The sequence below is a fragment of the Phaseolus vulgaris genome, chromosome 7 (assembly GCF_000499845.2).
Source record: "Phaseolus vulgaris cultivar G19833 chromosome 7, P. vulgaris v2.0, whole genome shotgun sequence".
NCBI lineage: Eukaryota > Viridiplantae > Streptophyta > Magnoliopsida > Fabales > Fabaceae > Phaseolus > Phaseolus vulgaris.
Window position 1 is genome coordinate 23,074,366 of NC_023753.2, and position 27,087 is coordinate 23,101,452.

The window sequence follows — 27,087 nt, forward strand, 5'->3', positions numbered from 1 at the left end:
AGCTAAAACTTAATTAATATTTTATATCAGTTTAGAAACAATTTTATAATTTTTTATTAATAATAAAAACTATTTTAAATATCAATATTTTTTAATTTATAGTGTAATATCTAACTTAGTTACTATAGTAATTAATTTTTTTTAAAAAAAAATAATTATTGTTATATAATTTTCTTGTAATGAGAATACTTCAAAAAATAAAATCAATATACCAAAGAAAATTCAATTTAAAAAATTATATGATTAAGTGACAATCTTGATTCTTAAGTATCACAATAAAGAATATATTCTATTTAATATAGAAATTTATCTATGATCTATCATTATTTATTTGATGATAATTGTTTTTTCAAATTAATATACATATACATTACAAGAAAATTATAAAATAATTAAATTTAGAGAAAAAAAAAGTAGTCACTATATCAACTAAATTAGATATTATTTTAAAGACTAAAAAATTATTTATATTTAAAATAGTTTCTATTATTATTAAAAATTTATAAAATAGTTTCTAAAGTGGTATTTAAATTAACTATCAAGATTTTAGTTACTAATATTTTAGATTCTAAATTAGTTTATAAAAGACTAATAGACACTAATTTAGAATATAAAGTATAAGTACCTAAAACTTTGATAGCTAATGGTTAGATACCAATTTAAAAAATTATTTTATAAACTTTTATTAATAATAAAAATTACTTATATATAAATAATTTTTTTAGTTTATAAAATGGTATCTAATTTAGTTAAATAATAATGAATTATTTTGATATCTAAAATTAATTTATATTTAATAATTTTTTGTAGTGATATAAATATATATATATATATATATAAATATAAGTTAACTATTTTGATAATTAAATAATTTAAATTATAAAATAATTAAATAACAAACTTAGAACTAAAAGTATAATATAATTCTTTTGGAAAATATATTAACTTATTGTTTTTTCACAACCATTCATTTTCTAGATCGAAATGGTTCATAAATACACCTAGACTTAGCAGTATATATATACCCATGTTAGGGTTTAAATGAAGATGCATGAATTGAATTTCTTGGATAATGGAAACCTATACATTACTTTGAACTTATTTGTGATTCACAGACGTAAGCCTGAGAAAAAAAATTAAGAATGTTTATCCAAGGTATTGTAGTTGATGTAACTGACATTTATATAAAGAAATTATTAGAAATTTTGAGCTAAACAAAAGTTTATTTATGTGAATAGATCCTAAGCCATTGCCTTCTTAATTGCTGCAGCCATTTCATCATAGGCTATTTCCCATGCATTGCTCAATTCTTCGTTCCATTTGTCTCCAACTGCTTCCTTTATTGTTTTCAGCAGTGCTTCTTTTACCACCTACCAATCAATCATGTTAGCTCTTATTATGATCATTAAATTTCATATTAAACTTTTGAAATGAGAAATGCTATGATATCCTCATTTATTATCCCATCACATTGGCTTATTCATTTTATTCTTGGATGATAAAAAAAATATCATAACATTACAATGATTTATTATTCATCATATACCGCAAATTGAGCATCGGTGACTTTTTTTTCAGCATGAACAGAACCAAGTTTGGCATCAGCCACCACTGTTCCTTTTGTTTTAAGTTGGACAGCAGAGTCTCGCACCTGGAATTCAAAAATCATCATGTCATACGAAAGAAAGAAATAATATATGATTACATGCAAAAATACTTTTAGCAGGAGAAGATGTTAGATTTGTAAAAACACCGTCTAAAATAATGTTCATTGAAGTTTTTTTTCGGTCAAAAACTATTTTTTAATTTATTGAACTCAAGATTAATTTTATTTCTGCACAAATCAAATATGAAGTTTGGTACTAAATTGATTGCTTTGACTGATTAGATTATAATCACTCATCCCTAACGCAACCTGTCAGACTGTCATATTTTAATTAAATACATGTTTAATATTAAAATCAGGTGAAAATATTATAATTTTACTTGTCATTCTTAAATCTGTTATTATCACTGCATTACATATGTTTTACTTGTAGTTTTTTAAAATGCCAACAAAAGTGAAAATGAATATTAAGAAAATTTAGAAACAATGGAGTTGAAGTAATGAAGGAAAGAAGATAGTGTGAGTAAAATGGGACAATATATGCAATCAAGAGGGTTTGGAATTAAAGATATCAAGTTGTTAATATTGACTTATTAGGAAAATAGAGATAGTGGTTAGGTGTAGAAAAAAAGGGTTTGTGGAAAGTTATTTTGGAGTGTAAGTATTGATAGAGAAACTTAAATAACAGGGAAAATAGTTAGCAGGCAGGAATCTAGGGGGTGGGGGAATATTATGAAAGGGACAAGTGATGGACAAGGGGGAGATTGGTTTAAGGATAATATTGTGTGAAAGTTAGGAAAGGTTAATATGATTTGTTTTTTGGAATGATAGGTGGATTTTGTGAAGACCCACTTATTGAAAGATATCCAAGATATATGTCAATTCCATCAATAAATAAGTGACACTCGAAGATCTAAGTAGATGGAATAATGAAATGTAGGAGTAAACCTAGAATGGAGAGTGGTTTAAATGGGAAGTAACTTAGTTAAATAAAATGATAAATAACTAGTTCGACTTAATCCCAGTCTATGTCCACGATTATAAATTTATTATAAACAATGAGATTTCAACACAAAATTTCTCTCAAGTAAACAAGTGAATTCTCAACTCTAAGTTAAGAAAAAATTGTTCAGTACAAGATCCTTTATAAACAGACAAAATTTTCCAACTAACTCTCAACAAAAGATGCATCAAAATAAAAACGATTCACGTGCACAATGCTTCAGTGTTTTGGGACCATGAAAAACCAATGGAGGTTTGAAAGTTATACAGAAGAGATAGACAGTTTGAATAGAAGCTTCGGTTCAAAGAGAGGATCTTTTACCACAAGACAGTCTAAAGCCTCTAAATAGTCTACTACCTTTGAGATGACCTAGGAACCTTTGAACACGAATTTTTCTAAACCAATCTTCAAAAATCTTCATGTTGGTTTAGTACAAATCTTCTGAGTGATAAAACACTCACTTTCTCTAAACTCATTACAAGCATAATCACCTACAACTAGATTAAATCCAAAAAATGAAAGAACTTACTTTCAGGTAAAACCTTCGTGATCATATTAGAAGGATTATGATATGTTGAAACATTTGCCACATTCACAAATCCTCAAGCAATTTCTTCTCTCACGAAATGCAGTTTGACATCAATGTGCTTTGTTCTCTCATACTAGACTTGGTTCTTCAAAAGCTAAATAACGCTACTATTGTCATAGTAAATGATTACAACTTTGTCCTGCACTTTTAGCTCTTCTACTAATCCCTTAAGCCATAAAGCTTTTTTCGCAGCTTTTGCCATGGCAATATACTCTGCCTCAGTGGTTGAAATAGGCACTACCTTTCGGAAACTGGTCTTCCAAGTGATGGCAATACCATAAGCATTAAATACATAGTCAATGAGAGATTTTCTTGTGTTTAAAAACCCAAAGAAGTTTGAGATAAAAAAAAAACCCTTCTATCGAAACTTCTTCGATAGACCGTCTAGCTCCACCATAAACCAAGACTTTGAAGAGTGACATCTTCAAGTAACAAGTGATCCACTTAAGAGCTTGTTAATGTGCTCTACTAGGGTTAGACATAAAATTGCTTACAACACTCAGCATAAGTTATGCCAAGGCGTGTGCAAACCATATCGTACATAACAAAACCAACTAGATTAACATATCAAAGACCGCAAATATAGCATTGTTCCTCCCTCTTTTTAGGAGATTGTTCATCACTCAACTTGTAGTGGGAAGCAAGAGGTGTGGAAACAAATTTTAGGTTTGTCATGCCAAACTTATCAAGAATTTTTATGAGTCTCCTGAGACAAGTATAGATGCTTCAAATCACATCGTTTAGTGATCTCAATCCCTAATATCTTTCTAGTAGCTCCCAATTCTTTTATTTCACACTTGTTATTCAGCTTAGATTTAACCTTTTTTCACCAAGGGTTTACTATTTATTGTTATCTGAATATCATCTACCTATAGCAGCAATATAATGAACATACCATCTGCTATAAACTTGAAATAGACACAAGTATCATACTTGCTACGTTCAAAACCAATTCTAGCAATGAATTCATCAAATCGTCTATTCCATTGCCTTGAAGATTATTTCAGACCATACAAATATTTGCTTAATTTACAAACATAATATTCCCTTCCTTCTATCACAAATCCTTCTAGTTGCTTTATGTAGATAGTTTCATCCAAGTCTCCATAAAGGAAAACATTCTTAACATCTATTTGTTCCACCTCAAGGTTAAGCTCAATAACCATGGCTAACAACATCCTTGTGGATCTTTGTTTCTCAACAAGGGAGAAAACATCATTATAATTGACTCATTCCCTTTGTGTAAACCCTTTATCCACCAGTTTCGCCTTGAATCTTGGTTTATCAATTCCCGGAACCTTATCTTTTCATTTGAAAATCTATTTATAGTTTACCAACCTAGAACCTTGGGTCTACAAACCAGAATCTAGGTATTATTTAGATGAAGCGACTTCATCTCCTCAGTCATGGCGTTTATAAGTCATTGAGTCTTGCTCTACAAGAAAAATTGGTATTATATACTACACCAATCCGTATGTAAGACACTAAATTTTTTATGTAAAACATAGTTACATACGGATTACATATAAAAAAAATTGTATGTAAAACTGTCGTAGGTAGCTGTTACATACGGATTTAGAATTCGTATGTAATTACACCAGAAAGTTACAAACGGAAATATCCGTATGTAATTACTAATGTATTACATATTGAAAAATCTGTTTGTAACTGTAATTTTGCTTTTTTTTGCATATCCAACTTTCTTCATCTCCCCTCTGAGCTTAGCAAGCATTGCCTGAATTACAGAGTTCTTTTCATGAGAACTATCCTTTGCTTGGAAAACATGGACTCTATTCTTTACTACAACCCATATATAACTAACATTTTTTTAATACTAATATCTCTCATTTCCTTCCTAATAGTAGTGGCTTTTTCCCATCTGCATTTAGGAATTACGAGAATTAGCAAAAGAACCATAAACAATGTTAATTCAAAAGGAATAGACAATTTTAGTTTTAGCTAAACATGTTAAAGCAACTGCAGAAAAATGAAAACCACCACAACAATAATACTAGCCTTATCCTACTAGATGTAGAAAAATGAAAAAAGAAAGTAAATTCTTTTGAAACTAATTAGGATGGGCTACTTACTCTACAAAATAAAATGAACAATCCAGCTAACTTGTCAATTCTATTCAAGAAGGAAACTTAGTTATCATAATTGTGAAGTTTTACCTGCCAGTAGATGCAAGCATGTTGGAAAACATTACATGGTTGCTAGAGTCATTAGGATCAAGCTGGAATAACTTTTTTATTACAATTTTCCCCAACTTTGTGTTCCCAATCATCTTACATGATCCGAGTAGAGCTCCCCGTACAAGTATTGGCATTCTTTTAATAAATTCATATGCACGATCTACCGAACCAGACCTCCCTAGAAGGTCCACAATACATGCATAATGCTCAGCGCTCGGTTCAATTTCATATTTCCCTCTCATGGCTTCAAATATATGCAAACCTCTTTCCACTACCCTTGCCTTACTACACGCTGACAATACCAAAACTAGTGTAACATAATTTGGTGTTATACCAAGCTTCTTAGTGTCATCTCCTCAAATAAACTCAATCTCATATCAACATCGCCTAAATGTGCATATCCATCTATCATTGCATTCCAAGTGATTAGGTTCTTCTCAAGCATTTCTCTAAAATTTGCTTTGCGTTCTCAATATATACTTCCGCATTTTCCATACAAATCAACAAATGCACTCCCAACAAATATATTCTCCTCGACACATGCTTTAATAGCAAGAGCATGAACTGGCCTGCCCAATTCAAGCCCTCCAAGCTCTGCAACGCACTGAGTACACTCGGTACAACATATTGGAATGAACCGTAAAACTGTTTTCTATTCCATTTTCATCATGAAAACCTAAAAATAAGTGTTGAAAAACACTTGAGTATGATGTTTCACACTCTTCACCTCCAATCTCGTTAAAACTTTGTTTGCCACATCTTTCAGCTTCCAACAATGAGATGGTGGTCGTAAAAACTAAGGTTGCGAATGGAGCTGGAAGAAATCGTGAATGGAGCTGGAAGAAATGTGTGGTTTGGGAATGAGGGTTACAGAAAATTCTGTGTGTAATGTATATTTACACATTGAATTAAATTCGTATGTAAATATCCGCATGTAACGCTCACTTTACATACGGATTTAAATCTGTATGTAATAATCAATATGTAAATAAACAATTTCTTGTAGTGTTGTCCTTATTTCCAAAGGCAGACGATACACTATAATGTTCATCTTCCAACACCTCACTAGCAACCACCAAGGAACAGGTTGTAAGCTTTGCATAACCATACCCCCTCTAAAGCTCTGATTGTTCTTCTAGTTCTGTCTCTTTTAGAATGTCTTCCCATTGCTACCAGGCCATCTCCAAAATTGGACGTCTTCATGTCAAACTTTTCATTTAATCTTTTGGGTTCAAGGAAACCTGAACCTCCTTAAGAAAAATGGTTTCTCTCCCATACAACAAGGTCTCCTTAAAATGATCATGCACATCTGGACAGATCATTACTCATCTTGTACAAGTACAACGCCTACTTGAAGTATGGACGATTCACTAGGGAGTTAGTCATATATAAGATTTTAAGCTTTGTCCATATTTTCACTACGGTCTTCTTCTTCGAGACTTACCTTAACACCTTGTCACCAAGACTCACACAATTGCACTATATGAGTATTCTCCAATAGCACAATCATGCCTTTTTCTATAATGGTTCTGTCAAGTTTGGATTCACTTTCCAAAGCTTCAAGGAGGTCCTATTGAACCAGAAGAGCATCTTCAACCGTCATAGCCCAAAATCATTCAAGGTAATGAATTTCTCAACCCCATACTTTCTTCGTTCCACACTCACTGAACCAATTTGTAAAGAAAACTCACAATTCACTGAACCATTTAATACACACAAACGCAAAACAAATAATAGAGGAAATCTCAAGAATTGAGAAAGTAAACAAGAACAAAATAAACAAAGAACTACATAGAGAAAATTTAACATGGTTTGACTGAAACTCAGTCTATGTACCACTATAAGAAAATCACTAAATAAAAACTAGGTTTAGAGACCAAAATAATTGGTTACTATTTGATTAAATTAAAGACCATTTTATAAACTAAAATATTTATTGGTATCTAAAGTAGTTTCTATTATTAATACGGATTTATAAAACGGTTTCTAAATTGATATCTAATTATTAGTTACCAATGTTTTAGCTACTTATTACTTTGTATTCTAAATTAGTCTTTTAGAGACTGATTTAGAATCTAAGATATTAGTAGCTAAAACCTTAATAGCTAATTTAGATACCAATTTAAAAATCATTTTATAAATTTTTATCAATAATAGAAACCACTTTATATATAAATAATTTTTAGCGACTAATTTTTTTTGTCTCAAATTTTGGTTACTATTTAATGATTTCTTTTGTAGTGTACATGGTCAGAAATTCACTATGGACAGAATCTGAGATTACAACAAGAAGTTTCTCTCAAGTCTTACAAGTGAATCTCAACTCAGAGTTAAGAAAAAACTATTTAGTACAAGGTCCTATATAATCAAACAAAATTGTCTAACTAACTCCCAACAAAAGACATGCCAAAACAAAAAATACATCACGTACACAATGATTGCGTTTGGGGAGCGTGAAACACCAACTAACACTTGAAAGTTATACATAAGAGGTAGACGGTTTGAACAAAAACTCCAGTTCGGATAGACAATCTTCAATCACTAGATGGTCTTTCGTCACAGGATACTCTAAAGCCTCTAGACAATTTACTATTTAAGAACTTTTAAACATAGATTTTTCTAGACCAATTTTCACACATCCAATTTTTTCTCTTGGAATTGAATGACAAACAAAATAATGTATGGAGATGTGCGTGGATTGAATTAATTTGGGTTATAGGTATCACTTTTAGAAACAAAATTAACACATGACATAGAGCTTTTCACGTTGACACGATTAAAAACATGGAAGTCGATGGAAGTGGATAGACAACAAATATCCAAGAGAAGTTTTCACATGTACACTTAAAAACATAGGGGTGCTTAGATAACAAATATCCAAAAGCATAGTTCACATTCTCTGGTGCCTTTTTTTTTTTTATCAGCAATGAATAAATAAAATTAAAGGGGATACTTCAGGGGTATCCCAACCCATATACAGTAACCAGAAGTGGACTTCCTATATCATCCACAAGCGAAACTCTCCTTTATGGTTGGAGCAGAACAACCTTAAAGTGAGAAAACCCTACCCAAAAAAATAACCAACATCGGCGACCACCGATTACACATATGGTGAACGCCGCTTCATCGATCGGCGATCAGGTTGACCTATGGAGAACGCCGCTTCATCAACCGGCGATCATGTTGATCTTTGCATACCTACGGCGACCACCGACTACGCACATGGAGATCGCCGTTTCTTCAACCGGCGATCATGTTAACCTTGTATAACTTCAGCAACCTCCGACTACACACATATGGAGAACGCCGCTTCTTCGATCGGCGATCATGTTGACAGAACGCCGCTTCATCAACCGGCGATCATGTTGACCTTTGCATACCTTCGGCGACCACCGACTACACGACCGGCGATCATGTTGACCTTTGCATACGGCCACCGACTACGCACGCTAGGAGATCGCCGTTTCATCTAATGGCAATCATATTGACCCGAACGCCGCTTCATCGACCGGCGATCATGTTGACCTTTGCATACCTTCGACGACCACCGACTACGCACGCATGGAGATCGCCTTTTCATCGACCGGCGATCATGTTGACCTTGCATATCTTCGGCGACCACCGACTACACACATATAGAGAGCGCCAAATCATCGACCGACGATCATACCTGTTCCTTGTTACATCATATCAGGTTCAATTGATACACATAAGGCACTGATTAAGATTCAAATGCCAATCAGAAAATGAATATGAGAAAGAACCTGCCCTATATTTCAACCATAACCAAGAGAGAAGCTGAGCCGCTTGAAAGATTTCCTTAGAATCGGGGACCCCTTGTCTAAAAATCACCCTATTTCTATGCTCCCATATACAACGTACAATCGCTGCCCACACTCCCTTCCATACCTGATTCTGTTTCTCGGTCATGTGAACAAGGTGGAAGTTCTCAAAATGGCTGCCAATATCCTTATTATTTGCTCCCAAGATACCGATCCATCTGCAGCATAACATCCACACCCGATGTACATAGATACAGTCTAGAAAGAGGTGCTGAGTGGTTTCTTCTGCCATGTTACAGAACACACATAGAGCTGAATTTACTATAATGCCCCGTGATTCCAGGTTCCTTTTAGTTGGTATTCTGTCCCAAAGAATTCTCCACGCAGTAATCATAACTTTTGGTAAAGCTTTGGTCTTCCACAACAAACTAAACACATCACTATTCGGTCTAGTGTCTTGGTTGGTCAGTAGGTTGTATGCAGATTTCACAGTGAAAATCCCCTTGGTATCCCCTCTCCATGTAATAAAATCCTTTACATCTTTATGTAAGACTTCCTTATCTAGAATTTCCAATAATTCCTCCTCCTGGTCCATTTCCCATTGGAACCTCTCCCTCCTCCATTTTAAGTTCCATTGCCATCCACCTTCTCCCCATAAACCGATCTCCCCCACTGTCATGCCTTGATGTAGGGACAAAGCGTATAATCTGGGATATAAATCCTTGAGCTTACTGTGACTAACCCAGTGATCTTCCCACATCCTAATTGAGTCACCAGACCGAACTTTCCATTCTACAGCCTTTTGAAACCACCATTCGCCCTCACCTTCTCTGCAGATTTTAAGTAGATCACTCCACCACCTTGATTGTTTTTTCCTCTGGCCATTGGTATTACTAGACGCCATTACATATTTAGACTTCAAAATATCTTTCCATTTTCCTTCTTCTTCACTCATCAACCTCCACTTCCATTTCGCCAATAGAGTAGAGTTGAATTTCCTAATATCTTTGATTCCTAACCCACCTTGTTCAAGAGGCTTACAAATGTTCTCCCACCTCTGGTGCCTTAATCCTATAGTATATATGTTTAAAATCTTTTAGGTAGCAGAAAAGACTTACAAAATAGGAAAACAGGCTGTAAATTTAGGTGGCAAGGTGAAATGATTAGGGGTTGTGAAGCTCGGATACGGCTAAAAAGGCGTCGTCGGTGTTTCCGATACACCGCGGACACGGACACACGGCGGAAGCGTGCCCGACACGGTGTGGGACGCTTTTTATTGGACCGGAAACGACCCTCTTTCTGGATACGCCGGAGGAGGCACGTTTCCCTCCTTGGACACGCTAGAAAAGCTAGAAAAAAAAAACGCGGTTCAGTGTTTTAAAGACCTCTTCTCTTCCACACTAAATCTCAAACAAAATATTAAAATTTCCAAAAAGTAAAAGTTAAACATTATGTTAACAAAATATATTACTACATTTTAATTTATATATAGCCGTGTCCCGTGTCCTATAATTTTCAGTTTAGCCGTATCTCCGTATCTATGTCCGTGTCGTATCCATGTCCGTATCCGTGTCTGGGCTTCTTTGCAAGGATAAGCACAGGCTTTGTGCAGGAAAGCTGAGCACTAGGAGGTTGGGGCAGGTAGCCACTTACTGCAGAATGGGGTGAGAGCTGAAATGGATTTGTGGGTAGGAAAAGATTCAATGCATAGTGAAATCTGAGTTGTCAATGGGGCAAAAGGGTAGGTACCTGATCACCAAAGACTCAATACAATGTTGACAGTTCAGAAACTGATTCTGAGGGAGTGTAAACACAAAAATCAAACTTTGGGAGAAGGAATGATATCACAACAAAGTCTACTAAGAACCTCATCTGTTTACAAGTCTTTTGGGGTTTTAAAAGAACATAAACCTGAGATTATTGGGGCAAGGTCTAAGTGGCCCAAGCGGTTTTAGCTGCTAAAATGTATTGGATAGGTATAGTGTCTTGCAAGGTACATAACCATAATTTTAGTTGGATGAGACTTACCAATCCAAAAAGCTTTTCAGCATGTTCGGCGATCTTAGGATTATTGGGATCTACTCCATTGTGAAGAAATGAGAAGATGTTCTTTGCTTCTGGTTCCTTCTCCAGTATCCTTTTTATTTAATCAAACAAAAAGCAAAATAAGAAATTCTATATAGAGGATCTACTTCATATAATAAGAGTGAAAACTTACAAGGTGAAGAACGTAACACTATGACGAGAAAGGTTTCCCTTGAATGCCTCCCATGAGCTATTAACCAAGGCCTCTTGTTTCTCTGTGAAAGCGCCCATATTTCTTTCTCTATTTCTTTTCTATTCTTCTTCTATGCAACAATTTCACTTTCACATCCAATTATTCTCTATATATATGTATAGATGGTTTCGAGAGTGAGAGAAACTATAACTTCTTTTCTGTGATTCTAATTCAATATCTCTCTTCCCTTGTGGCGTGTGGAACATGTCAATCCAAATGATGAGGTGAATGTCAACTTTTCCAAAACATGTGATAAAAATCACTTTTAAATTAGTCAAAGTAAATACGGAATTCAAGTATTACTATGAATTTTTTAAATCTTTAATTTATTTTTCCTTTCAGCTTTGACGTAACTGTAATTCACGCTGTTACCTGCACAATTCACGCTGTTGAGTTTATAATATATAACATTTTTGTATATCATTACAATTTTAAATATTATAAATTATACTTTAATTTGATATAAACATATAAATATTATATTATGAATATTAATATCAAACTATATAGTTAAAATTTCAATCATAAAAAATACTCTAACAAATTTGAATAAAAGTATACATGTTATCCTTTTAACTTTTACTTGGTATAATTATCTTAATTAGTATAACGATAATTTTTTTTTAATATATGTTATGAATATATTTAAAGAAATTATTTGAATCAAATATTAGAATAACAATAACAATGTGTCATCTTAGTTCTTATTTCTTTTTAGTAAGAATAAGTTTGTATATAGTTTCTTGTTAAATTATATGTTTTGAATTAACAACTTATAATTTAATGTCAATTTTTATTTTTTTCATGTTAACATAAACTTGATTAAAGTAAGAAAATATTGATTATATTTAACAATATATAACTCTTCATTCTTCCCTTAATTCTTTATTTTAAGTGTCACAACCTTCTTAGGAAAGTATTTTTAGAGAATAAGAAGAATGCAACAAGAGACAAAGAGAGCACATCCTTACCTAGTTTCCACACCCAATCTCACGTATAAGAAAAATAACTTTCATCTCGAGTCACTTTATGTTGCCTCACTCACTATGACAAAATTTGAAATAATTAATTGTCTCATACATTATCCACATATTGATCGAGATATCTCTTGTGTCGCTGACAGTGAAAAAACTGAAGAGGAAAACAAGAGAAACATAGTTGAAGAAATTGAAGAGAAGAATGAGAGATTAAACTCAACAGTATGATGACAAGTTTCAGCACATCCATTTTTTTCGAATTGAAGGAGGAAGAAGATTGAAGTGATCATGAATTTAGAGATTATTTATTGTTATTTCTATTTATTTGTGGAGTTAGATTCGTTGAATTGTTTTTGTATGTTTTCTTGTTAAACTAAAGTTTTGGAAGGAAAACATGTTTCTTGCGGAGTTTTATGTGATAAATATAAATATATATAATGATAAAAAGTAAAAAAATATGAATAGAAAGGGTATATGTGTTTCCTATTAAAATAACTTCTTTAGAAGATATAAATTATGGATCGCAAACAGAACACTTTGTAAATACATAACTTGAGATTCTTTATCCAATAATAATATATAAATTAATTATTTTGAGCAACATTTTGAGCAAAATTTATTTATTACAGTTTAATTTAGGGCAATAGAAGCCAATTTATGCCTTTTTAATAGCTGCTGCCAATTCATCGTAGGCTAGTTCGAGAGCAGTGCTGAGTTCATCAGTCCATTTGTCTCCAACTGCTTCCTTTAATGTTTTAAGCAAAGCCTCTTTTACCACCTGCAATTCATACATACCCATGCTTTAGCTCTTATTTCATATCAAACTTCAAAATTTAACACTATAAAACAATATTCATTAACGCTACCAGAAACTGAGAATCGTTTACTCCTTTTTGAGAGTGGATAGAACCAAGTGCAGCATCAGCCACCACTGCTCCATTTGCTCGAAGTTGTGCAGCTGAATCACGCACCTACAATTTCAAAAATATCATAATATTATTATTAATTCATGAAACATCCAAAAATGACAAAAATTCACATAAAATTTGATTTGGTTGAGACTTACCAATCCAAAAAGGCTTTCAGCATGAGCCGTGAGCTTAGGATTAGTGGGATCTACTCCATTAGCAAGAAATGAAAACAAGTTCTTTGCTGCTGGTGCTTTCTCCAGTATCCTATTATTTTTATATATATTATTTCGTCAAACCAAAACACAAACAAACAAAACACACATGTTTAAACAAAACACTTACGAGGTGTAGAACACAACACTGTATTGTGGAATGTTTCCCTTGAATGCTTCCCATGAGCTGTTCACCAGAGCCTCTTGCTTCTCAGTGAAAGCACCCATTTTTCTTTTCTACTTTTCTCTTATTTCTATCTCTTCAATTCAAGTTATGCAACAACTTCACATCCTCTACTTCTTTATATAGAAACCTAATTGGAGTCAGAAAAACTAAATCATATGTCTCTTGTAATTGGCTTGTTGAGTTGAGGGTGTCAATTGGCATGACGAAAAGCCAATAATCTTTTCAAATAATAAAAGAATTCAGTTAATCAAAGTAAATTCGTAATTTAATTACAAGTGTGGTTAACACATGCCCTAAGGACATTAATTAAGAAATTAAAAGAAAAAAAGATTCTGCATTTTTTGTATTACAAATTATACAACAAATGCAACACCCAAAAATAATCTATACTTGTCCAGTATATGTAAAAATCAAAACTAATATAAATATATATTTTATACATTGTTTTTAACCACATGTTTTCAAAATATAGAATAAAAGAAATTAGAAATGAAATATTACATCTCTAAATCTGCATGTGAGCACCTAGAATCAAACATCAAATATTGTCATTATATAATTATTAATAGACTTATTTAGACCAATAATTCAATAATTTTATTAATTTAAAATACCTTATTACGATATATACATTCGTAAGTTATACATAGATTTTTATATCAATGAAGTTACACCTTTAAAAGATTTCTATAATAAGCAACTAAGTCAGATTCACATTTTATGATTTTAGCCAAAGGTCAAACTCACCTATCAAATATCACAATAAAAATATTATTAATAAAAATTAATATAATAAATAACTTTAAAAATGTTATTTTATATATAATATAATGAATTATTTCTACTTTAATCAAACATTAAATTTGAGGAGTTAAATTATTTTTAAAAATAACTTTAAATTCCTAGACACTAACACTGTTTTTCTTTGAATTTGAAAGGTTAATACAATTTTTTTTTAATTTGAGATCAAAGTTGGCTTCACCCTATTGTAGAAGGGTGACTTTAGGATTTTCCTTTTTCTCAACAAACAGTTGTCAGGAAAAAAATTTAAATGTTGTGTAAACTTTTAACTAAATAATGTACGTAAATTAAATAAAATTACAGAATGATTTCTTGAAAATTTATAAAGGCAATTTAGTGTGGTGGAGGAGTATAGCGTTTAAGGATCTTTTACCCGATTAAGAGTGTGTTAGCTTCTCACCCTATTAGAAAATTATTAAATAAAAGCTAATTTTAGAAATTAAAAATAATTAGTTGTTATATTGATTAAATTATATACTATTTTAAAGACTAAAAAAAATTTAGTTTATAAATTATTTTCTATTATTGATAAATAGTTTTTATATCGGTACGTAATAGTTACTAAGGTTTTAATTATCAATTATTTAAATTCTAAGTTTGGTAGAAAAAATCTTGATTAGTAATGAAATATCAATTTAAAAAATATTTATCAATAATAGAAACTAATAATTTTTTTAATTTAAAAAATAGTATCTAATTTAGTCAATATAACAACTAATTATTTTAATCTCTAAAATTGATTTATATTTAATGATTTGATTGGAGTGTTAAGCTTTTAAGGGTTGAACTTTTGGAAATTGGAATACAGCTTAGGGTAAACTCATGATTCTTTTGAAATATAAAATTTCATTACAAGCATGTAATAGAAACCAATTTTTAGAAACAAAAAATAATTAGTTGCTATAGTGACTAAATTATAAACTATTTTAGAGACTAAAAAAATTTGGTTTCTTAATAAGTTTCTATTATTGTTAAATGATTTCTAAATTGATATGTAATTTGCTACCAATGTTTTAACTACCAATTATTTAGATTCTAAATTTGGTAGCAAAACTCTTGGTTGCTAATTAGATACCAATTTAGAAATTATTTAACAATAATAGAAACTAATTTAGAAACCAAATTTTTTTGGTCTCTAAAATAGGCTCTAATTTAGTCACTATAGCAACTAATTATTTTTTATTTCTAAAAATTGATTTTTATTTCATGATTTTCTTGTAGTGTTTATTGTATTTTATTGGACATCCCTTCTTGTAATTACATTTTAAAAAATTCATATTATTCAAAATTTCCTACTATTAAATATTAGAATTTAAGTATAAGAGAATACTTCAATAAAAAAAACTAATTCATTAAGGAAAATTTGGGCAATATTTAAACTAACCAAAGAAAAAATCAATCTAAAAATTTATATAATTAAATGACATTCACTACAAAAAAAAGTTATTAAATAAAAATTAATTACTATAATAATTGAATTAAATATTATTTTATACACTAAAAAATTATTAGTATCTAAAGTAGTTTTTATTATTAATAAAAAAAATTATAAATTAGTTTCTAAATTTATATTTAATTAGCTATGAAGATTTAAGTTATTAATTACTTTATATTTTAAAGTTGGTAGGTAAAACTTGATAGATAATTATATATCAATTTAAAAATTAGCTTATAAATTAGTTATTTTGATCATTAAATCATTTAAATTGTAAAATAATTAAATAATAAACTTAGAACTAAAAGTATAATATAACTCTTTTGTAAAATATATTAACTTATATTGTCTTTTACAGCCATTCATTATTTCCACAAACCAAATGGTGGGACACTCTTTCAAACCTGGTTAATTTATTGGGTGATGATATTTTGACACCCTGCTCCACTTTACACCCACAACAAAATATTAATATATGTAATTAAAAAAAATTAAAAAATGAAAAAATCTCCTTAATGAAACTATAGACAAAATGTAAAATGTTAAAATAATTTTTAAAATTAAAAATGATTAAAATATTAATATTTAGTGGGGTGTAGGGTGGAGCATGAGGTGTAAAAAAACCCATTTTCCTAATTTTATACACCTAAACTTCGCATTATATATCCCAATGTCAGAAAACTTCGTTAAATTTCATGGGGTGAGGGATGCAGTCGCTCTTGAAAGAGCATTAGAGTCCATTTGAATAGGAACTTGGAAATTGTAAGGCAAACAGACCCAAGTTCGGAAGGCAAGCGAGCATAAATTTTGTAAGGTATGTAAGCTCTAAGAATGACACAATTCTCTTGCAACGACAGACTCAAGCTAAGAAAGTATGGAGTCAAAAGACTCAACGACCCTTTGCCCAGGATGTTAAGAGTGGGAACATGAGTTCCAATCGGAAGGGTGATGAAGACCACACGCCTATCTTCAGGGTTGAGGTGGAGTCGTCCACGTGGTTGAAGAATTGCTTTGTTGGAAGGTTGTTGGTGGCAGTGTACGTGCAGTTTGTTGAGAGTTTCCTCCTTAGAGGGTTCAACTTTGTGGAGCAAACCGTGTTTTGAACTCATAGGGGTGTTAGTCAGTATGCTCGTAGAGATTGATGAGGTGACCACTGAAAGAGACGATTTAGAATACGCAAGGTTACATGTTAGTATTCCGGTAGGAGAGGCGGTGAATATGGTAAAGTTAGTGAAAATAAATGATACTCTATGTCAGGTGTTCCTCGAAGAAGAGTTTTACATCCCTGATCATTTTTTAGGGTCGTTCTTGGAGAAGTGGGGCGTGACCTCTGAGGCTGAATCGAAGGTTTAGTTGGGCGCCAACGATGGTGAAGATTTTTATGAGTCAGAATGTTCTGATTACGATGGTAGGACTAGGAGATGGGTGGAGAAGAGCAAACAATTCAGTTTTCGCTTGAAGCAGGAGTGCCTCCAAGTGGCGGCGCAAGCTTTAGTGGTGCAATTAATTATGTCTCGAAAAGCCAGAATATTACTTTAGAAACTAGGAAAGAGGGTATAACATTAAGGTTGTGTTTGGATTGAGGGGAGGATTTGAGGGAGTGAATTTGGAGTGATTTGAGATAAAAGTGTAAAAAAAGTGAGGTTGTTTGGATTAAGGTATGTTAGAGTGAATTTGTGAAGAAAGTTTATTGAAATTTGTGAGTGATATGATGGTTGTAAGATGTTTTTTTATTATTTTAAAATATATAAAATGTAATTTACAAATTTATCCTTTCCTTAAAAAATATTTAAATAATAAAGTATGAGATATTTTGTGTAATTTGTAGTTAATTAAAATTTTATATATGCATATAAAATATATTTTCATAAAATTAAATCAAAATCAAAATTAACTTTTATTATTGTTAATATTATTATTTAATAAATTTATTTTAATTATTATTAAATATGTAATTTATTTTTATTTTTATTATTATTTTAAAAAATTATTTTAGTTACTAGTATTATTTATAATTTTATTACTTTTTTTGTATATTATTCCTATTTTAAATTTTAAATATATTACTATTATTTTATAGTTTTTACATTTATATTATTGTTATATGAATATATTTATTTTATTACTATTATATTATATTATTAGAATTAAATTTTTTTTTATGTTATAAATATATAGTATTTTTTTTTTATAATATATATATATATATATATATATATAAAGTGTTATTTTATATGTATATAAAAAGTAATTAAGGGTAATTTTGACTTTATACGTTACTATGTGAATTTTTGTAAACTTTCGCTCCTATTCTTCTCATGACACTAGGGATGGCAAAGCGGGGTGGGCCATGTGGGCTGGCCCGCAGCCCACTGGTAAAAAACGAGGGGTGGGTTGACCTTTTCAACCCTCTAACCCGCATTAGCCCGCCCCACATTAGCCAGCGGCCCGCTAACCCGCAAGAAAAAAAAATTGTCATTGTTTTACTGTGTGCAGATGTCGAGGAAGATTATAATTATAAAAAAATAGATGAAAGTTCTTCTAAGGCGGGTATCCAATGTTATTGAAATGGAAGAATGTCAATAATGTTTATGTTTAATGTTTTGGAATTAGGTATTTTTAATGTTTTAGAAGAGGAAGAATAATGATATTTGATATTTATCTTAATGTTTAATTTTTTTTTATGTTTGACTATGTTTGAAAAGGAAGAAAAAAAAATTAGGTTTGATAATAACAAATATATAGGTTTCATTTGACAATTTTTTAAGAACAAAATGTAAAAAAAAAAAATATTTAATTTAAAAAAAAAAGAATGTGGGTTGGCCCGCAAACCCGCGGGCTAGCTCTTATGCGGGGTAGGTCGGGAATTCTAGCTCGCAATAACTTTGCGGGGCGGGCCAACCCGACTCGCATTTTTGCGGGCCAAGCGTGGGGCGGGTCAATGCGGGGCGGGTTGGCCCGATTTGTCACCCCTACATGGCACATGAATTTATTTTATGCCTCTCCCCTAAATCAACGTCTTTTCATCTTCTTAAATCATTGTAAACAAATCAAAACATTCATTGCCTTGAGTGAACAGTGTTTACGGGATCCAAACGGAGCCTAAGTCAAAATTTTGCTACAGAAACGAGGAAAGAGGGTATAACATTGTCCGAAATTGTAATAGATTATTCTGGTTGAAGGATAACAGTAGTGAAGCTAGGAGAATGTGGACATCGGGAAGGAGATGGGCTTCTTGCTTGTTGGGGAGGAAGAAGTCGCTATAAGTAGGTTACACTCTTTGAAAAATCGGGACAATAGGAGCAACAGGAGGGAGAGAAGTGTTTCTGATAATGAAAACTATTAGCCTGAATATAAGGAGGTTAGAAGGAAGTGTTAAAAGAAAATATTTAAGAGATATGATACCTAAAGAAGAGGTAGGATTGATTTGCTTGCAAGAGTCTAAATGCTCAAGGTTCAGAAGGGAGAGTTGTTTTTACCTATGGGGTTCTAATGAAGTTGATTGGGTTGAAAATGATGTTGTTAATAATGCAAAAGGAATTATTTCGATGTGAAGAAAAAATTGCTTTCAAATGATAAGTTTTTTTAATGGTAAAAATTATTGTGTAATTTAAGGGGTTTGGGAGGGTGGTGATGAGACACAAGTCACTATGGTGAATGTTTATGACTTCATAGTGCTTAGTGTGTTGTACGTGACCTTAACTCTATTCGACAAAAGGAGGAGAGAAAATGTTTAATTTTGGTATTTGATTATAGTAGAGAGATTAAAGGGTTCAATGAATCTATCGAAAAATCTGACCTGTTGGATATAACGATGGTCGGAAGAAAGTTCACTTAGTATAAACCGAATGAGTCTGTTAAGATCATAATCGACAGATTTTTGGTCTCTAGGGAATGGCTAAATGTTTGACAAAAGAACATTAACCACTACACCAAACAAAACAAATTCTTAAGTACTATTATGATTTTTATTATACTTATTATTATTAATAATATGAATTATATGAATATTATAAATAATATAAATAATATGAATAATATAAATAATATGAATAATATAAATAATATGAATAATATAAATAATATGAATAATATTAATAATGTGAATAATATTAATAATATGAGTAATATTAATAATATGAATAATATAAATAATATTAATAATATTAATAATATTAATAATATGAATAATATGAATAATATTAATAATATTAATAATATTAATAATATTAATAATATGAATAATATAAATAATATTAATAATATTAATCATATTAATAATATGAATAATATTAATAATATTAATCATATTAATCATATGAATAATATAAATAATATTAATAATATTAATCATATTAATAATATGAATAATATTAATAATATGAAAAATATGAAAAATATTAAAAATACGAATAATATTAATAATGTGAATAATATGAACAGTATGAATAATATTAATAATATGAATAACATTAATAATATGAATAATATTAATAATGTGAATAATATAAATAATATTAATAATATGAATAATATAAATATAATATGAATAATATGAATATAATTTATATTATTATTATTATTAGTATTAATAATAATAATAAGTATAATAAAAATCATAATATGATCAAAGAACTTGTTTGGTCTAGCGGTTAATGCTTCTTTGGTCACTAAAAGGACTTGGGTTTGAGTCCTGGCTGCTGCAGTTTGCTTTCAATTCTGGTCGGGTCTAGTAAATGGGAGTCCGACGACGAAGTTTATTCCGAAGAAAGGTATAAGACAAGGTGATCCCCTAACACCTTTCTTTTTCCTCATTGTGGCGGAAGGCCTTGTCGGGGTTGTTAGGAAAGCAATTGAGAATGATTTGGTTGAGAGCTTGGAAATCGGGAGCAAGAAGGTTAAGCTAGTTATATAAGTGTGTTTATCATTAAGGAAATGTTGAATTATTTTGAGTTGGCGTTCGGTCTAAAGGTGAACTTTACAAAGAGTAAAATTGGTGGGGTGGGGGCCGATCAGTTCATGCTCCTCAGTTTCGCAGCAATCTTAAACTGTGACGTGATGAAAACCCCTTTCATTTATTTAGGGATACTAGTAGGGGGTGTCATAAGAAGGGTGCTTTTTGGGATGGTGTGGTCAACAAAATTAAGACTAGACTAGGCAAGTGGAAGGGTAGATGTATTTTGATTGCATGGAGGATTTGTTTGATAAAGTTAGTGTTGTCATCAATTCCTTTATTTTGTTTGTGTTTGTTTAAAATGCCTTCTACTGTGATGAAAAGAATTGTGAGTTATAGAGGAATTTACTTTGGAGGTGGAGGTCTGAAGGGAGGAAAATTGTTTGGGTTGCTTGGGAAAAGGTTTGCAAGTCTAGGGAAGCAGGCAGTTTTGGTATTATCAATATTAGACTTTTTAATTAGGTCTTACTTGGTAAGTGGATTTGGCATCTGAGTTCGAAGAAGGGTGGGTTGTGGTTGGAAATCATTGAATCCAAGTATGGAGGTTGGAGAAGGTTGAGTGAGCAGAGAGACAATAACACTAAAATATCTCTTTGGTGGAAAGATTTGAAAGAGATAAGGAAGTTTGAGGAGTGGGGAGGAATGTTTAAAGACTGCTTTAATTGGGAGGTAGGAGATGGGATAAATATTCTCTTTTGGACTGACAACTGGGTGGGTTCAGGTGCCTTGAAAGATAGGATTTCGAGGCTTTACTCTTTGTCTGTTGATAAAGATGAGCAATTATTTAATTGTGGGGATTGGGTTGATGAGGTCTGGGTATGGAATTTTCCTTGGAGAAAGGATCTTTTCGACTAGGAATAGTTCCAGGTCAGTCAACTTCTTGATGTGGTTCTTAGTTCGTATCCTTTTGTGGAGTTCGATAATAGATGGGTTTGTAAGGATAGTGATTCTGAGGTGTTCTCCGTCAAGTCTACTTACACTGTGCTAAGAGGGAAAACTGAAGGGGAAAACTTGCGGTTGCATAATTTTTTCTGGAAGACTAAGGTTGTACCTTTTGCTCAAGTCACTGCTTGGAGGGTGATTGAAAACAAGATTGCTTCTAAAGCCAACTTGGAGAGACGTGGGGTTGAGATCTTGAATAACCTTTGTTGTCTTTGTGGGGCATTTGAGGAAACGACAAGTCATCTTTTCGTTGGCTACAGAGTGTCCTGGCTTGTTTGGAATCTTTGTTTCGCTTGGTTAGGAGTGAGTTTGGTAGATCATGATATGAATCCACTAGCAAAGAAGAGATGATTCTTTGACATTCTATGGACTCAACTTGAGTTGGAGATAGCTTAGGCACTTATAATAGAATTTGATCAAGGTTCTATGTTTCAAGAATTCACCAAGACTTGCACCAAACACCAAACTCATACGGAGGAGCCATCTTTTGTCAATTGAACCGAACAAACTAAGTAAAAAATGCAATTGCACCGATTGAAATGCTCAAAAACAGAAATGCACCGAACAATTAAGCTAGAATTGAAGAAGAAACAACTAAGAACAGCAAAAGAAATAAGAACCGAAACAAAACTAGAAAATAGGCTGAAATGCCGAACCAAAAAGGAAGCTAAGCATGTTTTAGGAATTGCATATGAATATGGAGATGAAAGAAAGAAGAACTTATGGAGATGGATGCTTTGGTTTGTTGTTCACGCCACTTAGAGGATGAAGACTCCAAGATGAGTGAGCTAATGCCGCCACTTGAGAGAACCAAACACACTCAAGATAAGACAAGGTGAAGGAGAAGCAAGCTCTCACAAATTATCTCTCAAATTGAGTAGAGTTTCTCTAATACTAATTTCTAATATGAATTGTACAAGCTAAGCATCTTTATTTATAGCCTAAGAGGTGCTGAAATGAAAAGCTAATTAAATTCAAAATTCCCCCCAAATGACATAAAAGTGGCGCCAATCCTAGAGCATGAGGAAGGTGTGACTTCCTTTCTTGGTTTGGCACCTCCCTATTACGTCTACACCTCTCTACTAACGCACACCCCCCTAAGTTTCCTGAACTAAAGACCTAAAGATGCTTTTACAAAAGAGGTTTCTTATGTTTCCCTCTAAGCACCTTCAAACAAAGATATTACAAAAAGAGAAAACAACCGTCCATTATTTCCTAATGCTTTGAATTGACTTCTTGTAAGCCTTTGAGGTGGGCTACCAACTCCTTGAGCGTCTAGCACTTGTGCCTCTTCCTCTTCTTGTCCTTAAGTATTTGCCTCCATTTGGTCTTGAACTTGATCTCCATCATACTCCCCGAGTTGGAGAGAATTCAACCACGAATTCTGGAGACCTACAGAAAAAGGAGTTAGATCACTGATATTAAATGTATGACTACAAAGGTATGTATCAGGCATATCTAACTCATAAGCATTGTCATTAATCCTCTTGAGGACTTGGAAAGGTCCATCACCACGAGGCATTAGTTTGGACTTTCTTTGAGTAGGAAAACGATCCTTCCTCAAATGAAGCCAAACCCAATCACCTTCCTCAAACAACAATGCTTTTCTCCTTTTATTGGCAAGTTCAACATACTTGCCAACCTTCTTCTCAATTCTCATCTTGATATCTTTATGCAAAGTTTTCACAAAAGAAGCCTTTTCATCCCCATCTTTGCACAAGACATCTCCAAGAATGGGAATAGGAAGAAGATTAAGAGGTGTTAAGGGGTTAAACCCATAGACAACCTCAAAAGGAGAATGTGAGGTGGTAGAATTTACTACACGGTTATATGCAAACTCAACATGGGGTAGTAAATTCTCCCACACTCTAGGATTCCCGGAAATGAAGCATCTCAATAGTTGTCCTAAAGTTCGATTGACCACTTCGGTTTGACCATCGGTTTGTGGGTGACAAGTGGTAGAAAATAAAAGCTTAGTACCAAGCTTACCCCAAAAGGTCTTCCAAAAGTGACTCAAGAACTTTGGATCTCTATCGGACACAATAGTTCTAGGAATTCCATGCAAACGAACCACTTCTTGAAAGAAGAGGTTTGCAATATGACATGCATCATCCACTTTGTGACAAGGAATAAAGTGAGCCATCTTTGAAAAACGATCCACTACCACAAAAATGGAATCCTTTCCCTTTGATATCTTGGGTAATCCTAAGATGAAATCCATAGATATGTCAACCCAAGGCATTGAAGGGATAGGGAGAGGAGTATATAGACCATGGGGATGCATCCTAGATTTAGCCTTGCGGCAAGCTATGCATTTATCACACAAACTATGAACATGTTTATGCATATGAGGCCAATAGAAATGTTCATGCAACACATCCAAAGTTTTAGCAACCCCAAAGTGACCCATTAAACCTCCCTCATGTGCTTCTCTAACAAGAGATAATCTAATTGAGCATTGGGGAACACAAAGACGTTTTCCTTTGGAAAGAAAGCCAGATTGTATAAAAAAATCTTTGTGTCCTCCTTTAAGACACTCTTGATAGATAGGAGAAAAATCAAGGTCATCATGATAAAGATCCTTAATGTGATCAAAGCCAAGATATTGAGAACCCAAAAGGGTAATCAAGGCATATCTTCTAGAAAGTGCATCGGTCACAATGTTTATTTTGCCTTGCTTGTGTTTGATCACATAAGGAAATTGCTCAAGGAATTCCACCCACTTAGCATGCCTCTTGTTAAGCTTGTTTTGGCTTTTCAAATATTTAAGAGATTCATGATCACTATGAATCACAAACTCTTTAGGAAAAAGATAATGTTGCCAAGTAAACAAAGCCCTAACAAGTGTATATAACTCTTTATCATAAGTGGAATAGTTGAGATGACTTCCCTTCAATTTCTCACTAAAATAAGCTATGAGGTGGCCCTCTTGAAGGAGAACAACCCCAATGCCTATGCTTGAAGCATCACACTCAATCTCAAAGGTTTTAGCAAAATTAGGAAGGGCTAAAATGGGAGCATTAGTCAATTTTTCTTTCAAAATATCAAAAGCTTTTTGTTGTGCTTCTCCCCATTGAAAAACCACATCCTTTTTTACTATATCATTGAGTGGTGCGACTATTGTACCAAAGTTAGGTACAAATCTTCTATAAAAAGAAGCAAGTCCATGGAAACTTCGGACTTCATTCATGGATTTAGGTGTAGGCCAATTTTGAATGGCCACCACCTTAGCTTGATCCACATGGACCCCTTTGCTACTCACAACAAACCCTAGGAATTCTATATGATCAAGTGCAAACATACATTTAGCAAGGTTAGCATACAAATGTTCCTTCCTAAGGGTTTCTAAAACTTGCCTAACATGCAACCTATGGTCTTTCAAAGATAAGCTATAAATGAGTATATCATCAAAATAAACAACAACAAACTTACCAATGAAAGGTCTCAAAACATGATGCATGAGGCGCATGAAAGTGCTTGGAGCATTAGTTAAGCCAAAGGGCATAACTAACCACTCATATAAGCCAAAGTTGGTCTTAAAAGTCGTCTTCCATTCATCACCCGGTTTGATACGGATTTGATTGTAGCCGCTTTTAAGATCAATCTTTGTAAAGATTTTTGAACCATGCAATTCATCCAACAAATCATCAAGCCTAGATATGGGATGCCTATACTTAATAGTAATGTTATTGATAGCCCTACAATCCGAACACATTCTCCATGTGCCATCTTTCTTAGGGACAAGGATAATAGGCATAACACAAGGGCTCGTGTTATCTTGGACCCAACCTTTTTCAATCAAAGCCTCTACTTGTTGGCGAATTTCCTTGGTTTCACTTGGATTGGTTCTGTAGGCTGGACGATTTGGTAAGGAAGAGCCCGAAATCAAATCAATTTGGTGCTCAATCCCTCTCAAAGGTGGAAGGCCTTTTGGAGGATCTTGAAACACATCATGAAACTCCTTTACCAAATTTTCCAAGTCATGAGAACTATCAACAAGTGGTTCTAATTTAAGAGGTCTAGGGATAGCTAAGAAGATAGGATTGTGAGCCACTATTCCCTTTGAACCTCATGCCTAGACACAAGAAGTGTAGGCTTAGGACTTTTTTTTATCTTTTTCACTCTCCCTCTTTTTCTTTGTAAGGATTTGGTCCTCATGAACTTCTCTTGGAGAGAGAGATTTTAAAGTAACCTTGTGACCATGGAAATCAAAAGAAAGTTTGTTGGTAAAGCCATCATGAAAAACTTTTCTATCATATTACCAAGGCCTTCCCAAAAGAACATGGGTTGCTTCCTTGGGCACAACATCACATAATACCTCATCTTTGTATTTTCCAATGGAGAAATGGATGAGGACTTGTTTATTCACAACTATTTCTCCTACTTCACTAAGCCATTGCAATTTGTAGGGCTTTGTATGAGAGATAGTAGGCAATCCAAGTTTATCTACTACTCTTGTACTAGCCACATTAGCACAACTACCCCCATCCACTATTAAAGAACAAATTTTGTTTTGAATAAGACATCTTGTATGAAAAATATTTTCCCTTTGACTTTCATCAAAAGGTTGGGAAACTTGTCGAAGAAGTCTTCTCACAACTAACAAATCTCCTTCAAGTGGACTCTCACTCTCATTCTCACTAGACGCCCTAGAAGTTGAAGAATGCCTAGGTGAATCCGAATCATGCTCACTCATGACAATGCCATTATGCACAAACATATTCCTTTTAGAAGGACAATTAGCCGCAATGTGACCATAACCCATACACTTAAAGCATTTCTTACTAGACGATTTAGTTGGGGATTTAGGCCTAGAAGTAGAAGGCTTAGATTCCTTTAGTTTGAAAGAAGAATCTTTGGAAGGAATTTTAGAAAAAGACTTTTTGTTCCTCCAAGAATTGCTGTAGTAACCATCATTGGGAGCATTTTTGAAAGAATTTTTCTTAGCAAGTTGGGCTTCCACCTTCATTGCAAGATGAACTAAAGAACCCAATGATGAATACTCTTGTAACTCAACAACATCTTGAATATCCTTCCTTAGACCACTCACAAACCTAGCAATCATAGCTTCATCGCTTTCTTTCAAATCAACTTTAAGCAAAAGCGTTTCTAATTCCTTATAATAAGCATCCACACTTAGCGTGCCTTGTTGAAACCGTTGGAGTCTCAACATGAGGTCTTTCCTAAAGTGTGGTGGCACAAACCTACGGCGCAT

At 32.7% G+C, this 27,087-nt stretch overlaps 3 protein-coding genes across 3 annotated transcripts; 1 reads left to right on the top strand and 2 right to left on the bottom strand.

The window, feature by feature from the left end:
* Window positions 1-1,030: 1,030 nt before the first annotated feature.
* On the bottom strand, window positions 1,031-11,642 carry LOC137828855 (leghemoglobin 4-like). Its single transcript, XM_068635593.1, has 4 exons — window positions 11,394-11,642; window positions 11,204-11,312; window positions 1,547-1,651; window positions 1,031-1,370 (listed from the first exon to the last, which is right to left on the bottom strand). The coding sequence occupies exons 1-4, from the start codon at window positions 11,489-11,491 to the stop codon at window positions 1,242-1,244; spliced, it is 441 nt and encodes a 146-aa protein (XP_068491694.1). The 5' UTR covers window positions 11,492-11,642; the 3' UTR covers window positions 1,031-1,241.
* Window positions 11,643-12,988: 1,346 nt separating this feature from the next.
* LOC137828856 (leghemoglobin alpha-like) lies at window positions 12,989-13,844 on the bottom strand. The gene is made up of 4 exons (XM_068635594.1): window positions 13,684-13,844; window positions 13,497-13,605; window positions 13,297-13,401; window positions 12,989-13,208 (listed from the first exon to the last, which is right to left on the bottom strand). The coding sequence occupies exons 1-4, from the start codon at window positions 13,779-13,781 to the stop codon at window positions 13,086-13,088; spliced, it is 435 nt and encodes a 144-aa protein (XP_068491695.1). The 5' UTR covers window positions 13,782-13,844; the 3' UTR covers window positions 12,989-13,085.
* A 7,387-nt stretch (window positions 13,845-21,231) lies between these two features.
* On the top strand, window positions 21,232-22,223 carry LOC137829275 (uncharacterized). The gene is made up of 3 exons (XM_068636077.1): window positions 21,232-21,363; window positions 21,408-21,746; window positions 21,846-22,223. The coding sequence occupies exons 1-3, from the start codon at window positions 21,232-21,234 to the stop codon at window positions 22,221-22,223; spliced, it is 849 nt and encodes a 282-aa protein (XP_068492178.1).
* Window positions 22,224-27,087: the final 4,864 nt, after the last annotated feature.

Bases quoted from the DNA above. Each gene is read 5' to 3' on its own strand.
- LOC137828855 (XM_068635593.1), bottom strand. From the start codon at position 11,491: ATGGGCGCTTTCACAGAGAAACAAGAGGCCTTGGTTAATAGCTCATGG. The intron at 11,313-11,393 runs GTAAGTTTTCAC...TTAAATAAAAAG, and splicing joins AGTGTTACGTTCTTCACCTT to GATACTGGAGAAGGAACCAG. The intron at 1,652-11,203 runs GTAAGTCTCATC...TTTGAATTCCAG, and splicing joins CTGAAAAGCTTTTTGGATTG to GTGCGAGACTCTGCTGTCCA.
- LOC137828856 (XM_068635594.1), bottom strand. From the start codon at position 13,781: ATGGGTGCTTTCACTGAGAAGCAAGAGGCTCTGGTGAACAGCTCATGG. The intron at 13,402-13,496 runs GTAAGTCTCAAC...TTGAAATTGTAG, and splicing joins CTGAAAGCCTTTTTGGATTG to GTGCGTGATTCAGCTGCACA. The intron at 13,209-13,296 runs GTAGCGTTAATG...TATGAATTGCAG, and splicing joins TAAACGATTCTCAGTTTCTG to GTGGTAAAAGAGGCTTTGCT.
- LOC137829275 (XM_068636077.1), top strand. From the start codon at position 21,232: ATGCCTTCTACTGTGATGAAAAGAATTGTGAGTTATAGAGGAATTTAC. The intron at 21,364-21,407 runs GTATTATCAATA...TTACTTGGTAAG, and splicing joins TAGGGAAGCAGGCAGTTTTG to TGGATTTGGCATCTGAGTTC. The intron at 21,747-21,845 runs GTATGGAATTTT...CCTTTTGTGGAG, and splicing joins ATTGGGTTGATGAGGTCTGG to TTCGATAATAGATGGGTTTG.